At 47.7% G+C, this 16,550-nt stretch overlaps 1 protein-coding gene across 3 annotated transcripts; it reads right to left on the minus strand.

The window, feature by feature from the left end:
• Positions 1 to 2,957: 2,957 nt before the first annotated feature.
• On the minus strand, positions 2,958 to 6,622 carry LOC127299325 (uncharacterized). 3 transcript variants are annotated; one of them, XM_051329276.2, is made up of 7 exons: positions 6,429 to 6,621; positions 5,447 to 5,578; positions 4,435 to 4,527; positions 4,204 to 4,347; positions 3,670 to 3,777; positions 3,329 to 3,383; positions 2,958 to 3,262 (listed from the first exon to the last, which is right to left on the minus strand). In XM_051329276.2, exons 2-7 carry the CDS (start codon positions 5,558 to 5,560, stop codon positions 3,225 to 3,227), a joined length of 552 nt encoding a protein of 183 aa, XP_051185236.1. In that variant the 5' UTR covers positions 5,561 to 5,578; positions 6,429 to 6,621; the 3' UTR covers positions 2,958 to 3,224. The 3 variants fall into 3 exon arrangements, with proteins under 3 accessions (XP_051185236.1, XP_051185228.1, XP_051185245.1); XM_051329268.2 differs by having other exon boundaries at positions 2,958 to 3,383; positions 6,429 to 6,622; XM_051329285.2 differs by having other exon boundaries at positions 2,958 to 3,383; positions 5,447 to 5,518; positions 6,429 to 6,618.
• Positions 6,623 to 16,550: the final 9,928 nt, after the last annotated feature.

A 16,550-nucleotide genomic window follows, 5' to 3' on the forward strand; every position in this document is an offset into this window, starting at 1 on the left:
TTGATCATGACCAAAATGTTGGTACTACTTATAATTTTAATCACGAACACAGTCAACTTCAGCTCCGAGAACTGCTTGCAGAAGTGGGGAACATACACTACGGGAGAGACAGCCTGTGCCGACGGCCAGCCGATGTGACGACGGCCAAATGTCGGGGCCGTTGGCACCTCCAGCTACCGGCGATGGAACTCACCGTCGGCACAGCACGGCCGTCGGCACACCGCACAGCAGACCGACGGTCACCCTCGGCGCAGATAAGGCCGTCGGCACAACTAGGTGTAGCCTGAAGGCCACCGTCGGCACACGAACTGACAGGCGGTCCCAGCCGTTAGGCTGTCACAGCGCCGTCTATGCTGTGCCGACGGTAGCCCACGGCGCAACCACGGCCGTCGGCACAACAACTGACTGCTGGGCCCCCTCTCCTGTTGTGCCGACGGCTACCCACGGCACAACCATGGCCGTCGGCACAGCAACTGATGCACCTTTTTATTTTTACATTTTTTAATACAAAGATAATTATTACTCATATAATTGTTAATCCTAATCATTTTATTTGTTTATTTCTTCTCACTTCTATTTTGGCGAACCCCTTTGCGGGAAACCTATATATGTATAAGGGCGGTATAGATCCCCCGCCGGGACCCCGGTCTAGGGTTTTCCTAGAAATCGAGGATCGGAGAGTGATTTGAGATGGCTTTATATCCTAGGCTACCCCCAGGTGTGTCCGGCTTCTCGGACATGGGGTTCCTACACTTACGCAGATTCTGGATGTATAGGGGGAACTCCCTCGGAGGTGAACCGGAGAGAAACTTGAGATCATATGGGATGATCCTTGTTACCACATGTAACTATGACCTAACCTAGCTCAAATGGAGGTATATGCCCACCGGGGGACCCCCGATGGGATGCAGTCAAAGGGGTAGACCGCGCGGTCAACAGAACTAGGGTTTCGTCAGAAATCGAGCCTCGGATGGGGTGAATGGCCCCAAAACTTGTGTGTGTCCACATGGCATGCACAAAAGTGATTTGAGATGGTTTTATAACCAAGGCTACCCCCCCCCCCCCTAGGTGTGTCCGGCTTCTCGGACATGGGGTTCCTACACTTAGGCAGATTCTGGATGTATAGGGGGAACTCCCTCGGAGGCATATGCCCACCGGGGGGCCCACAATAACGATGGAAGCGTGGGAGCACATGAAGCTGGTGACGCCCGGTCCGAACGAGCCTCGGCCCGCGCCTGCCAAGTACTTCGGCAAGGCCAAAGAGAACAAGGAAAAATACTGCGAGGAGTACGCCAAGCTCCATCCAGAGGTGGAGGACCCTATGAGAGAGCCGATCGATGAGGTGGCGATGATGCTGGCGGGGTCCGGCCAGCTGCATGGCCGTCCTGCCTGCCTTGCTGGGGGTTTCAAGCCTGAGAGGAACTTCACGCAGATCAAGGCTACCCTCCCCTCTGGCAGCTACGGTACCTCCTCGCGGACTACATGCCGTTCTCGGGCAGAGGTAAATGTATGTCATCCACATTTTCATCCTCTGTTTTGACTCTTGTTCCTGAATGGCTATGTTGATGAGCCGCATTATTTCTGAAATTGTAGGCTCATCTCGAGGAGGCCTATGCAGCAACTTATGAGGAGTATCTCGAGAAGGTTAAGGAGCATGACCTTGTGAAAGATACATACTTCCACTGGTCGAGCAACCAGATGGCGGTAAGTTTCAATCTCTATGGTTGTAAAACATCATAAGTCCCCTTGTTTGAACCTGACATATCTCTCTCCTTTCTTGCAGACTTTGACTCGGTTTATGATGACTGGAGTGCGAGAGGAAACACAGCCAGAGCCACCTCATCCGGGGCCGACGCCAGTGTTCCCATCGAAGGAGGAGTTCTATTGCATGTACAAGCGTCAGCGTCAGTTGACCCCGGTAAGTTGCTAACTTGGCTATGTTGCTAACTTGGTGTTACATGGCTAAGTTGCTAACTCCCTCAAACATGTAGGGATTGGGAGAATCCGGGAATGGTACACCGGTGCACCCGGGTCGCTGTTCTCCTGGTGCTTCTGGCCTCCCTCGGCATGGTTCTACTTCCGGTGGCTCCCGTCGTGGTTCTACCTCCCCGAGCACCATCGAAACAACTTTCCCTCGCTTCAACTCCGACGAGCTGCGTGAGCATGAGTTTTACCCTCCGGGTGCTAGACCATCATAGTTGCTACATTGTACTAGTTACATGATGACACATTCCATCTTTGTAGTGGACCCCCGTGTATGTACGATGGTCTTGTATGCTATATTTGTGCTATTTGTGGGATTTGGTGCCATATGGTGATATTTTTGTGCTCTATGGTGATATATTTGTGCTATATATGTTACTGGAACATTCAATGTTATTTTCTGTGAATTATTTGTGATTTTCTGAGTTAATTGAGCCCAAATGGCAAAATTCTGAAAAAACCGTTGGCACAGACCCTTAACTATGCCAAATGGCAGGTCTGTGACGACGGTGACACCATCGGCAGCTGGCCCAGCGCGCGCAAACTTTTCCAGTTTGAAAAGTGGTAGGTTCGCGCCGTTTCTGGGGAAAAAATGTGAGCGACTGTGCCGACGGTGTCACCATCAGCACAGCTGGGCACGTTGACGGCAGGCGGCGTGACGGCGAGTTGGTTGTGCCGACGGTGGGGCGGCCGACGGCCACCGTCCAGCCGTCGGCGTACGCCTGTGCCGACGGTGACCTGCTACGCCGACGGTGCCTGCGCAGGCCCCGACGCCAGCTGTGCTGATGAGGCTACGCCGATGGTCACCGTTGGCAGAGCCTGCGCCGACGGTGCAATGTACTGTGCCGACGGTGCGGGGGCGTCGGCGCAGCAGGTTGTTCCCGTAGTGATAAGATATTTGATGGTAATCTGCCATCCAGTGATCAACTTATACCAAGAAATGATTGCATTCCCTTTACGTCCCACTGTTAATCAAAGAGGGCAACAAAGCAAATAAGCAAACTAAACTTAAGGTACACCAAGTCCAACTGCCCAAGCTTAAGTCCATAACTGCTAGTACATGATATCTTACTAAAAGAGTGATGCTGGTACGCTACCACGAATCAAAGAGGATACAGAAGCATTCTCTGTCTAGCCAGCAACACACAGAACAGCCCATTAAGGCCAGGAAACTGGAGTTATCAGATAGGCAGCAGCACACGCTCCTCCGAGACATAGGAAACGAAGGCTGATGTTAGAGCTTAGAAGCCTTCACCACGCTCCTCGGAGACCATGCCAGTGATACAATTTGCCTGTGGTTAGGACGTAAGAACACGAAAATAGGAGGAAAAGAGCAGGCTCATACCTGCAAGAGTGGTAGCAGCTATCTCAGCCTCGCGGTTCGCTTCCGCATTCCATTCCTTGCATTTAGCAGAAGACAAAAAGATCAGCAGAACTGAAAACGTTGATGTCTGAAATTAGCTATAACTAATGCTGTAAGGGTCTTGAGTTGAGCAGGACGACTTAGGTTCAAAGCTTGCTCAAGCAAATATACACCACAAATGGTAAAGATACTACTATGCACTAAATTTGCCTCGCATGATAAAAAGGATGCACTGAACCAGGACTCAAGATACTAATGTTGCCTCACTATGCACGACTACAAATCTATGGAAGAAAGGTATGAAAGGGGTGAAACTATGATACCCGACCCACGTGATTCATCTCAAAAGAAACGAAATTTGCTTGTAGTCCTCTCACTTCATTGCACAGTTCCGTCATTTTCTGGTTTCGACTTGTCCATGTTCCTTGCACCTGTGTGATATAGGAGAAGGCTGTCAAGAAAAAGAAATCCTCTTGGCATCATCGTTCTTTGGCTCTTTGCCCATAGTTTGATTCAGAAGGATCGTAAATGTTTGCTATTGTTAGTTGTGCATCAATATTATCTAAGAAAATGCAAAACGATGCTCAAGAATAAAAACAAGTTTCAGAATATGAGCTACAAAAGGAGAACTGCTACAGACATCTCAGGAGTGTCCGCTTGGTATTTCCTATATAGAATTACTTGTGTAGAACGACACCCAAAGAAAACCAAGATCTGTATAACTTCTATTGGAGATGTCCGTTTCTGTTTTGTTTAGCAGCGTGAATTTGTGACTTGGATGACCATGAAAATGCACAGCTGCAAGACAACCATAAAATAGAGTAACTTGATTGCCTACAAACAAGGTAAAAACATACCTGATAACAAACTAGTTGAGAGTCACCGTATACTTTGATTCTCTTGAATCCATGCCTAATAGCATATTTCAGTCCTAAGATCAGGCCCCCGTACTCAGCAACATTATTGGTAGCAATACCAAGACCCTCACGAAGTCGAGATATCTTCAATGATATGTCAGAACATGAAATCAAAATAATAGATTATAGATGTGCAAGCTGTAAATGATAAACTCTGAAAGGTGTCTATACCACTATCCTGTCTTCAGTCATAAGTACAGCTCCAGCACCAGCTTTTCCTGGATTCCCTTTTGAAGCGCCATCAAAATGAAGAACACACACCAACTGAATAATAACCAGCAAAAATGCAAAAATCATTATCAGCTTTTACATGAAGCATGTGCGGATGGCTAATTGAGACAATTGTCTGCATGAAAAGATAATCCTACGACCAAAACTAACATGAATATCTGTCTCTACAGTTTTCCTGTAACAGCTACAAGCCTACGTGGCAAGAAGGTGAACACACTTGAAACGCTGTCTAGGGCATCTTTGATTCACATGATACTCAAAGTGCAGGAATAGGAAAAATGGAACATTGAAGAGGCATGCCCTCTTGAATGCGACAAGATTAGAGAACTTCAGGAATCAGGACTGGGTTTTTTATACAAAATGATAAACAAAGGAATTGTAGCAAGAGCTTTTAAGTGGATGGATATTTTCCTCCAAAATAGAATGGACAAGGAGCCTTAGGATTATTCCCTTTGGATGCAATCCTACGAATGAAACAACCTATGTAGGAAAAATTCGTAAGAATCAAATGACCTATGGAGGAAAAAATCATTAGTATATAAATCCTCCAAAAATATTATGAAATTCCTTTGAATCATAGGAGACCTTGAGGGTTAATGGCCTCAAGTGCATATATTATTAAATAGTGTGCTAGTTTTTTTTTGCAATGTTTTGCACAAAGTATACCTGCCAAGAGATTCAAGCAATGCACATTTGAAAGGCACCTCTCCGGGACTTAGATTGATAGGTGAGGTGATGGAAAAGCAGCCAAACCATTACCAGGCATTTAAATGTTTTTAGTAGGTCTGGTTCTGAGGCAGGTTGTGCACGACCATTGCCGCAAACCCACTATATATGGTTGAGGCTATTTGGTGAGAAATAGTATTCCGAAAGAAGCCGAGCGTATAGTAAACTAATACCAATACGATAAGTATACAAGCGAATCTGGAGGTAGCTAATTAAATGAACTTACATATGAGGAAGCAGCATCGTCTTCAGTAATGGTGCTTTGGAGCGTATCAGTGGAGAGGCTGGACATAGTGTCCTGCGATAAATTGTATTTTGGCAAGATAAGATTTAGATGCATGAAACACCTTGACCCTTTCTGATGAAGAAAAACAAGAAAGAAACCACATGTTACTTATGTATGTCCATAAGTGAATTGACATTTTGCACACCTAATAATTGTGTAGATACATACATATAGTGTTTTTCTGCATTGTGCATTTAAAGGTGAGACCAAATGTGTGCTTATTTGTAATGCAAAATCTGTGTACACGCATCTAAATATCTAATGTTGTATCTGCATCTGTCACAGGGCACATCATAGTCTTGCCCTCTTCCATAAGACCAAATGAGACTTCTACATACAAAAAAAAGAAAAGGCACAAATCAAGCAATCTGTTTTGGAGACAGATTGTTTCGTCCTTCAGCAAATCTAGTTTCGTTAGATACATGCGCAACGAAATGCTGAACTGGAACGGAAACGAAATCGTAAAGGGCGCAGGCATTCCGTACACCCATACCAGCACCTAAAATGGTCACCTTAATTACGTGCATACATCTACTACCTTTGCTCAAATTCCCAAATAACTATGTCGACTTTGTTTTAGCAGAATCGCCAGTCAGCGAAAAAGAAAAGCGCAAACTTTCACCCAGGCCATATAGTGATGTTATTCCACAGCCTCAAATCGACGCTCACAGTCCAAGAAGTTGTTCGATCCAGTGCTAACCTACATTTTTTTGGAAACAATCTGCTCGTGCTCGGGTTACTTTACAGCAACGGAAACTAAATAACACGGGCGGATACTGTGCATCACCAGCACCTCCACTGATACCCATCTATGGAAAAGGATACGCTACCTTGCTGAGTTTGGAGAAGAGAAGCGGAGAGAGCAGAGTGAACAGCAGAACATCAAGGTAAGCAAGCAAAGGCTAGCTACCTCATCCCTTACCAGCAAAGATGAACCAGGCGCGCGCTGCTATGGCGGAAGGATGCAGGTCTGGGACGGAAGAACAAGGCGACGCTCGTGCGGGGGAGAAACAGCAGCACGCACGGGTGTGAGAGTGAGCCGCGGTTCGTCCAGGGATCCCTATACCATTTGGCCTCCAGATGTCATAACTGCCCTGTGCAATGGATTAAATGCCCTACGCGTAGCTCGCTCAGTCGCTCTTCAATTGATTTGACCGTGGACGCGGTAGCTCCATGCCGGTTGATAGATTGCTTGGCGCGCAGGGGCAGTAATGGCAGTTGGCAGGCATGGGTCATTTCATAGCTCTCTTTCCCCTTCTTTTGAGAAAAATTTCTGGCTCCGAGATCTAGTGATTTTCATTTTTTTTAAAAATAGAACTCGTGTTTTACATGTTTTAGAAAATTATAAAAATAAGGTGAAAATCTCTATTATCATAAACTCTTTATATTCTTAGCTACACAAAAAAGCTATGGATTTAAGTATAGTAAACTATGTATATTTCTAAAATTCTAAAATTTAACATATTCTCCGGAATTAGAAGAATTTAGACCACCTTCAGCCACGTCCCCAAAGAGATTTGTGGCGCGTCCAATGTTTGACCTCCTCCAGCCACGTGCCCTAATGCCTTTTTTTTATCTGGCACGGTCCAATAGAATGTCCGACGCTCCGAGTTCGTCCCCGCTACATAGGAGACGCTGCGGGGACGCCAGACATAACGAAAATCCGCATCGCAAGTGGCATGCTAGCCTCGTCAGCCATACAGGGTTACCGCGCACCCGTCGCCTACCTCGGGCGAACGCAAATTAATTTCCACGCAATGAGACGTATCGTCGTGCCTTGTCATGTGTGCCTACGTTCATGCGCGCCACCGCCCCCTTGCCTGCCTCCGCCATATAAGACGGGGTGCTCGCTCATCTCCCCTCGCACGCAGCCCTAGCACCACACATCCACAACCCTAGGCGTCGCCACCCGACTTTCTCCACGCTCCATGGCAGGTTCAACTGGTCGTGGTCGTGGTCGTGGTCGTGGCAGCTGCGGCCGTGGCAGGGCGGTCGTGTTGCACGCTCGATGTCGCCAGAGGAAGAGGACTTCCCCCACAACAAGTACTTCGAGTTCGTCGTCCTCATCAACATGACCCTTTCAGTGAGAACAAGTTCGTTGAATTTCTTGTCGGCCGGGAGCCGGCCGAAGTAACCCTGCGGGAAGCAGGCTGCGGCTTCTGCCGATGGACCGTGGAGGTCTTATTCGACGAGGAAGAAAAGATGTACCTCCACACTGACTGGAAGAAGTTCGCCCGCGACCATGACGTCAAGGTCGGCCGCTACAATCCACAATACAAAGGAGAGACAAACTAGTCTTATTGCAGTTACAACCTTGAGAAGATAACAAATTATAGAAAAGCCTATAGTGCACATATCCCTTGATGAAAGGTGTCCTACGTGGATCGACTTAGAACATCTTCACCGGTGCATCCCAAATAGGCGCCGACACTGTGATATTGGGGCCGCTGGCAACTGCTCCCTAAGTATAGGGAGGGGTTCCCCACATCAACGTTCCCAATAGCCTAGCCCCAATTGAAATTTTGGCCCAAAATAAATTGAAACTCATAAATAGGGATAGAAATTCAAAGTCTAGGCTGGCCAACATCTAGCCACCAAATAGCCATTATAGTCCGGCTACCAAAACAACTTGGGTTTCATGGCTAAATAGATTAAATGAATGATGTGAACGGTGTGGGAACCTCCATCACATCCGGCTCATCGATCACCCGCGCCTCCACGGTCATCGGCGGGTCCTCCACGACCATCGGTGGTGTTTCAGCCGCCATGGCCATCAATGTCGTTGATGCTTGGGCAGCCATCACCTCCTTGCCGATGCATTCATGGTACACCTCGCGTGATGCCCTCACCAATGGATCTAGGATGACATGTCTGCCATGAAGATATTTGATTCTTTTGCCATCTTTGCCAAAACAATGTGTGATGCTTCATTAATGGCTTTCATCATGTTGGTTTGGGCTTCCATCTTGGTGGCTTCTACTTTCTCCCTCTGGAGCCCCAACTTCACATCTTGCTTGTCCAACATGGCCCTCTACATATCAGTGCCCCTTTGATCCCTTTCTTTGATGTCGGGCGAGAAATAGGGTATCATCTTATCAATGGAGGCATCAAGGCCAACCAATGAGGATGCCCCATTCCTCTCGGCATGCGCCTTCTTGTTGCCGATTGGGCGACCGTCCGAGGACGCCGAGGGGGGCAGTCCATCTTCATCAACATTGTATATATTGAGAGTTAGTTGGACATCATCTCATTTCTTGCAACCTTAAAGCTTCTTGAAGCAGTGCATGAAGGAAAAATACTTGTCTTCGTTCTCATCCTTATACAGGGCGAGCATGTCGTACAACTAGCAAAGAAGATGACAATGCATCAATATGAGAGTGTTGAATTGATATGTGCATAATACGAGAGAGCCACTTACGTAGCCGACCATGGACTTGCCACTCTCCTTCATCCGTCCACACTTCTCATAGTTGCCCTGAAATTTGTTGCACACCTTGATAATCCCCCACCGATGTGACATGGCTGACTCGTTGCAGATCATGTGGATGGAAGCGTACTCTCCATTGGCCTATGATGGGTACCAGACTACAAATCATTAAACAGGGCAAGGCACAATGGAATGACCCCTTATTCATGAAATTGTTTATTGTCGCAGCTTGGAGTATTTGGAAAGAAAGAAATAACATGCTTTTCAATAATATCACACCCACTTTTGAGGCATGGAAGAGAAGATTAAGGGAAGACTTTGGTTTATTAGTTCACATAACAAAATAGGGGTTACACCCCTTTATTACTAGCCTTATTTATAGCTTGTAGTTCAAACTTGGTGTACTTCACACTCTGGTTTTATTTCTTTTTGGCTAAAGGCATTTGTACACACCCACAAGATGTAACTCCCTGGTTTCCTGTTGGGATTCCTTTTATATAATATAAAGCAGTAGGAGCCTTTCCTACTCTTAAAAGTTCAAAAAAAGTGTACTCTCCATATTGCTTCCTCTGATTGAATGGGTCGAAGATGCGCTTGAAGTACCTGTTGGCTGTTTGGTTGGCACTGGTGATGGGGTGAAGGCTCAACGCATTCGACTTGACGAGGCATTCACCCTCCTAAAATTTCCACTTTGAACAGCGTGTGCCCGCCATTGGTTTCCTCTTTGACTTGGTAGTGTTGCCGGTGTCCACGTCAACCACATTGGCATGTTCTTCCTATTCACCCTCATCACCCTCTTCTTCCTCTTCGCCATCACAGACGACATGCACGACATGTCAACAGCCTCAGATAAAGTCACACAATATTTATGAGCAATGCCCTATGCCCATAAGCAAATTCTAAAGATTTCGGTGCCCATTCATCTACATGTGCACGATGATATAGTGGCGGACTCATACCTTGCCGTGGAAGTAGCATGCACCGGATGTACTGTAGAACACATGGCGGGTGTTTCCGCTCTCACTGCTAAAGAGACTCCGAGGAAGTCCAGTGTCTTCGGTCACGTAGATTCTATTGTGGATATGCTTGATGGGTATACCAACGACATAGTCAAATGCCGGCAGGCCTGGGTGTCCCACATATGGTTGTTGGGCCTATGGCCTAACCTGGTGACCCAATTGCTGATTGACCAAGATGGAGAATCTAGGATCAAAAGGTCTAATCGGATATGCAACGACCTAGTTGTCCAGATTTGTACCAACACAGGATAGCTGGATCCTTACATGTACGACAAGTTTTACCTAGTGAGGATAGTGCTAGTAGAGTCCAACCTAGACTACTCCTGTTAAACCCTATATCCTCGCTCCTTTATAAGCCGGATGCGGGAGCCCTTGAGGAAGAACCAATCATCTCATTCTAATCGCGCACTTATTACCCTTATAGTGAACTATAGTAACACATAGAGTCTCACCACCGTTGCGAGATCTGAAGCCGGATAACTCGTGCCTTAGCATCCCGGTAGCTCCCTACCTTTCGACCATATCTCTCTCCATGCCTTGAGGTACCCTCTATGGCGTACTCATCCATCACACATCGACAGTTGGCTCCCACCATGGGTCCAGAGGCGCATGGAGCGCGGATCCAGGCGGGATCCATCTTCACAGGCATCATCGACACTATCCCCATCGGGCGCGTCCTCTATAGCAACAATGTTATCGTCGTCCCTGACAACGAGTGCTAGGTTCCGGCTAGGAGAAGCCTCGTTCACTACAAGACCGCTCCGATCGGTGACATCCACATTTTCATCAGCGACATCAGTGACCAAACCGCTGACATGTCGTCAATACCCGCACGGACCGCCGTTGAGCTGGATACGTATGCGAAAGATCGATCTAGGCAGAAACTCCCTCAGAAGTTTTCCGCCTCTGATCTGGAAAATTCAAGGCTCACCCAAATCGCCCCTAGGTAGGTGGTGACAGTGGAAGACCGATGCAGATGCATCTTGCCCAGCAACGTGTTTGAGATGTGGAGATATTAATTTTTCGGCCAAGTTACTTCTAGTTCAAATTCTGGATCCAATGGTGTAGGAAAAGCGAACAAATCTACCACGGATGCTCTCAACCACATGTTAGAGGACTCGGATACTGGAGAAATGAGCGACGATGACCTTTATTCAGTCGTGCAAAATCTAGGGTCTCAAGTGGGATCCCACCTAAATCCCACTTGTACTGCATTTTGCTTCTTCTAGTGTAAATTTTGACACCAAAATTTGAACTAGAATGGGCAAAACACACTATAAGCTAAATCCCACCGGGATACCACCTTAACACCCTAGCAAAATCTCGGAGGAAATGCGCATCAACAGATACAACCGCAACCCACCGCCCAACAGGTCTTCGCGACCATGAAGGAAATTGGAGGGGACGGTGACAAGTCCGAAGAGACCAAGGATCCAGTAGTGGGAGCAGAAGACCAAGAAGAGACATATCCGGCTGTCGAAGCACATCACCAGAGGATAGATCCGGCTGAAGTAGCACTGTGTCAACGTGAAGTGGATCTGGCCACGGGACATCAGGACAAGGATCCACCCTTCAGGATGCATGCATCACCGCTTTCGTTTACTAGACGTTGCGCGGAGATGTCAGCTGAAACCTAGGCCAATCCCTTCCCTTCTGGCATGCCCTGCGTCGAGAAGAATGGAGAACTCCTAGAACCTCACATTACTTTGGATTGCGTTAGGGAGGTGACCCACTTCGACGAATAGTAGCAGAACCTCATAGCATAAGCTAGGTACATCGCTGACACCAACAATGAACTCATCAAAAAAGAAGATGGTGTCGAAGCTACCCTGAAGTTGGTCAAAAACCTCGAAGAAGAGTACAAGGAGATGACTACCAACAAGAAAGAGAGGACATGGCCAATGATCCTACGGTAACCCAGAACATCAACTCAATACGTCACCGGATGTTGTAGCTCCGATTACTGTCCACCTACGCAATCCATCGTATGTTGAAAGATTCGGCCAGAGTGTCATGGCAACTCCCTTAGAGAATCTAAGGTAGCGACAAGGATATTGACAACTACCAAACTCCCGAAGTCATCAAAAATACCCATGCTTGCATGAGCAAGGCCCTGGAACTGTAGGCTCGAGCTAAATCCTCTCAGAGGTTGGTTTACCCAAAGGTTTACCAATCCAGTGCTCAGAAGGAAAATCCTACCACTCCTAGAGTTCGCGAGGAGCCTCAAGACTATGAATCCCATACTGGCTCAACTGAGCGCCGAAGGAGGGAGGCGCGGAGCTGGCAGGATGTTATCCATGTTTCCTCTAGCAAGGAGAAGGACAAGGGAAAACCCCCCATAATCGCGCTCGCGATGACCCCTTGAAGACCGTTGGGAGGAATATCTGCCTCACCCATTTAACATGATACTGCCGCCCAGACACAGAAGTCACACTGGTCATCCAGGTGGGATTACTATCTGTGGCAATGTGGAGTCGCGCCGTGATAAGGACGATAGACAAAATGACCATAGCGGAAGAAGGAATGATGATCATCAGTGTAGGCATAGCTAGCTAGCGAGACGATACATACCATACAAGCGGCAGCAAGCACGAGTATCGCGGTGGTTCCCAGGATGGAGAAATCAAGAACAAGCCAACTCCGCCTGAACCATCATCACCGCCATCAAGAAAACGAGGAGGCGGAGGCCATGGTCCGCCCAAATTCAACAGATCCTACCACAATTCCCCTCCACCACCCGGACATGGCAAAAACGAGCCATACGAAGGTCGCCACCGCTTCGATATAGTTATGGCCAAACAAATACTCTACGTTGGCCCACCTTGTTTTTGCCCGCTCATCCGTGTTGAGGAAATGCCAAAGGGTCTCAAGTTACCCGGAAGCCTCAAGCAATATAACAGAATTGAGGATCCCATTACCTGGATGCAAGATTTGTTCAATGCCATCGAATTTGACCGAGGAAGTTCAGACTGTGCAGTTAGGTACCTCCCCATGTACCTAACACGTCCAACCCGGCAATGGATCCATGACCTATTAGAAAAATCAATCCACAAATGTCTTGACATGTATACCACCTTCACTACAAACTTGGAGGGAACCTACAAAAGGCCACATACATCGGGTGACCTGCAACGGTGCCAACAGCAAAAGGACAAGTCATCCAGGGACTTTATGTCCAAGTGGTTGGAAATGAAAAAATCCTGCGAGGGAATCAAGGACGAGACATAAATACTCGCCTTCCTCAGAGGGATTGATATAGGAACGCTCCTCCACCATACACTGACCCGCGAACACGACTCAACAACTATCACCCTAAACGTGATGAGTCAGAGTGCCAACAATTTATGGGGTAGCGGATGATTATGCACGTGACACGTTTTTGGCCCACACAAACCTCAAACAACATCCCAACCAAAATAAAAACAAGTGCAAGAATCCGCCCGAGGAGAAGGAAGGTTCTAACATGGTTGCTATACTTCCAAGGAAGAGGATAATGTGGGCGCAGACGTGGAGCCGGAGGCAGCCGAGGGTAGGAGCACAATGACGAGGTCACTCCGGTAGCACCCTGCCCTATGACTATGTATGCAGAGTATAGGGACATGCCCTGTCTGGCTCATCTTCACGCCAATGGGAATTCCACACATACCAAACACAACTGCAAATATCAATGACCTTAAGGAAGATCCATAGGTTGGATACAAGCGCACTATAAAAAAGGCCACGAGAGAAAGGAGGAAAACAAAAAGAAGAATCCAAAGAGTCCAAGGAATCAAGTGACATGGAAGATGTTGAACCCAAGCTGGATCCAAAACCCGGGGGGAAATCCAAAAATACTTTTGAGAAGAAGAGCTCCGACAGCTTTTACACCTTCCTTGGAACTCCGGCGAAAAGGCAAAGAGAACCACTCTGCATGCTCTCAAAGCTATTGTCCTATAAGTTCCTCCATACGTCCAATGGTATGAAAAAACAATCACATGGGATCGATCTGACCATCCTCGGTTGATTCCGCATGGATGCTAAGCTTGGGGAGTTGATAGCTCCTATTTGTATCACCTTTTTCAAAGGGTTTTCTACTCATTTTTGTTTGGTTTCGATGATTTTATCGTTTTGACTAACACTAATATTAAAAAATAGAGAAACCATGTTTTATATTGTGACTTTCAGGTGCCCAACAGTTTGGAAGGAGTGGAACCCATTTATGAGCTAATTGGAGGAAATTAGGGAACTTCCTAACTCCCGGACAAAGGAGAATGCATTCTAGAGGTTTTGGCGAGGATCGGCACGCCGGGAGCCTGTCCGTACGACCCGGCCGAACGATGTGCCACCGCCTTCTCGTCTTCAAAAGGAGCAACTTTCGTGAAGGACAGAGGACGAGAAAACATAAGAGGAAGACAGAAAACAAAGCTGAGAATCCTCCGAGGATAAACTCCTTCCACCCTCCCCGCTTGCCTCGATTGACACGTGTCCACTTTCAGCCAAAATCCTGACGATGCTTCGTCGCAGCAAAAAATATCCCGCTTTTGCTTCATTGAAGCACAAAAACGATTCGCCTAAAAAATTCCAGCCTCCTGCTTCCCTGATCGACACGTGTCCACTTTCAGCCAAAATCCTGACGATGCTTCGTCGCAGCAAAAAATATCCCGCTTTTGCTTCATTGAAGCACAAAACGATTCGCCTAAAAAAAAGAAAAAGACACGAGGAGCTCGCTGGAGACTTCGCCGGAGACCTCGCCGGAGACATTGAAACACAAATAATGTAGTAAAGAAGCAGAGCCACGAAACATTTACAACACTGCCATTGAACATTTGCAGCACCTCCCCAACCTCACCGGAGACTCGCCGGAGTCTCGCCGGAGACATTGAAGCACAAATAATGTAGTAAAAAAGCAGAGCCACAAAACATTTACATCACCACCGTTGAACATTTGCAGCACCTCCCCGACCTCGCCGGAGACTCGCCGGAGCCCTCGCCGGAGACATTGAAGCACAAATAATGTAGTAAAGAAGCAGAGCCACGGAACATTTACAGCACCGCCGTTGAACATTTGCAGCACCTCCCCCGACCTCGCCGAGAAATGAAATTGTCTTGCTGCAATGCAGCCCAAATTTCATAGTAATAAAGCTAAAAAAGTGTAGTAATGCAGCCCAAAATAAAACTTAGGAAGCACCGTCAAAAAAAAATGCAGCTGTCCAACAAATGAAGTAATGCAGCCCAAATTTAACAGTAATGAAGCTAAAAATACGTAGTAATGCAGCCAAAAAATAAACTAAGGAAGCACAGTCATTGCTCCGGTGAGACGCTCATAGAAAAATTGGGATTGCAGCGCCGTCGATGCCCTTTGCAGCTCCGTCGCTGCGGTTGCAGCAGCGCCGCCACCGGTTGCAGCTCCGGCCACAGGCGCCTGCAGCAGGGGCAGCGTCGCACGGGATGGAGGCGGTGGAAGGAGCCGGCGCCGCGCGAGATGGTGGCCTGCTGGCTGCTGCTGCTGTTGTGGGGGAAGGAGGCGACGCGCGGGACGGAAGCGGCGGCCTTCGCGTCGAATGGAGCCGGCGCCGCGCGAGATGGTCGCATGCGGCCCTCGCACAGTAGGAGGCAGCGGCGCACTCCATCGAGGATGGCCGTCGCTGGGAAAGGAGGCGGCGGCGCGCTCCGTCGAGGCCGGTCCTCACGGGTAGAGGAGGCAGCGGCGCTCTATGTAGTTGCCGCTGTAGCTCCCGAAATTTTTTGGTGGCCGCCGGAGCCGGGGCAGCTCACGTCGCGCAGAAGAATGGAGGGCGGCGGGTTTTGGTGGCCGTCGGAGCTGGGGCAGGTCGCGCAGAAGAATTCTGTTTCACGGAATGATGGAAGGATAAGGAAGAAACGGAAGGTGGAGACGTGTTGAGGGTGGGGTCCATGTGGACACGCGTCGCAACGCCAAGACGGAGGCTGCGGGAGGCTGTGCCTCCGAAGGATTCAAAGCAAAAAAAACACAACCGCTTGATACATGCATTTTGCATCATCATTATTACTACATATATGATTAGTTTTCATTGTTATTTTCATCACACATCATTATTTATTCATTTTTAGTAGATTTCCAAGTTTTTCCTACAAAGTCTCCTTCATTGATATTTAATTCATGGGAGGCAGAAAACCTCATTTTTCATATTTTATTTGTTTCAAGGATTTCTAGATTGCTAAAAATCGAGGCAAAAATACATGATCGGTTTTTCATCCGGAGAAGGACCGTGGGCGAAAGAACCACACGAGAGGTTCCGCGAGGTGCAAACGAGCACATGTGGTGCGCCTTACCTGGTTGGTCATGCCACCCACCCTCGTGACCTATTAGAAAAATCAATCCACAAATGTCTTGACATGTATACCACCTTCACTACAAACTTGGAGGGAACCTACAAAAGGCCATATACATCGGGTGACCTGCAACGGTGCCAACAGCAAAAGGACAAGTCATCCAGGGACTTTATGTCCAAGTGGTTGGAAATGAAAAAATCCTGTGAGGGAATCAAGGACGAGACATAAATACTCGCCTTCCTCAGAGGGATTGATAGAGGAACGCTCCTCCACCATACACTGACCCGCGAACACGACTCAACAACTA

Source organism: Lolium perenne, chromosome 1, assembly GCF_019359855.2.
Source record: "Lolium perenne isolate Kyuss_39 chromosome 1, Kyuss_2.0, whole genome shotgun sequence".
In the NCBI taxonomy this organism is placed as follows: Eukaryota; Viridiplantae; Streptophyta; class Magnoliopsida; order Poales; family Poaceae; genus Lolium; species Lolium perenne.

Bases quoted from the DNA above. Each gene is read 5' to 3' on its own strand.
- LOC127299325 (XM_051329268.2), bottom strand. From the start codon at position 5,560: ATGCATCTAAATCTTATCTTGCCAAAATACAATTTATCGCAGGACACT. The intron at 4,348-4,434 runs GTATAGACACCT...ATATCATTGAAG, and splicing joins TGACTGAAGACAGGATAGTG to ATATCTCGACTTCGTGAGGG. The intron at 3,384-3,669 runs GTATCATAGTTT...GCTAAATGCAAG, and splicing joins AGATGAATCACGTGGGTCGG to GAATGGAATGCGGAAGCGAA.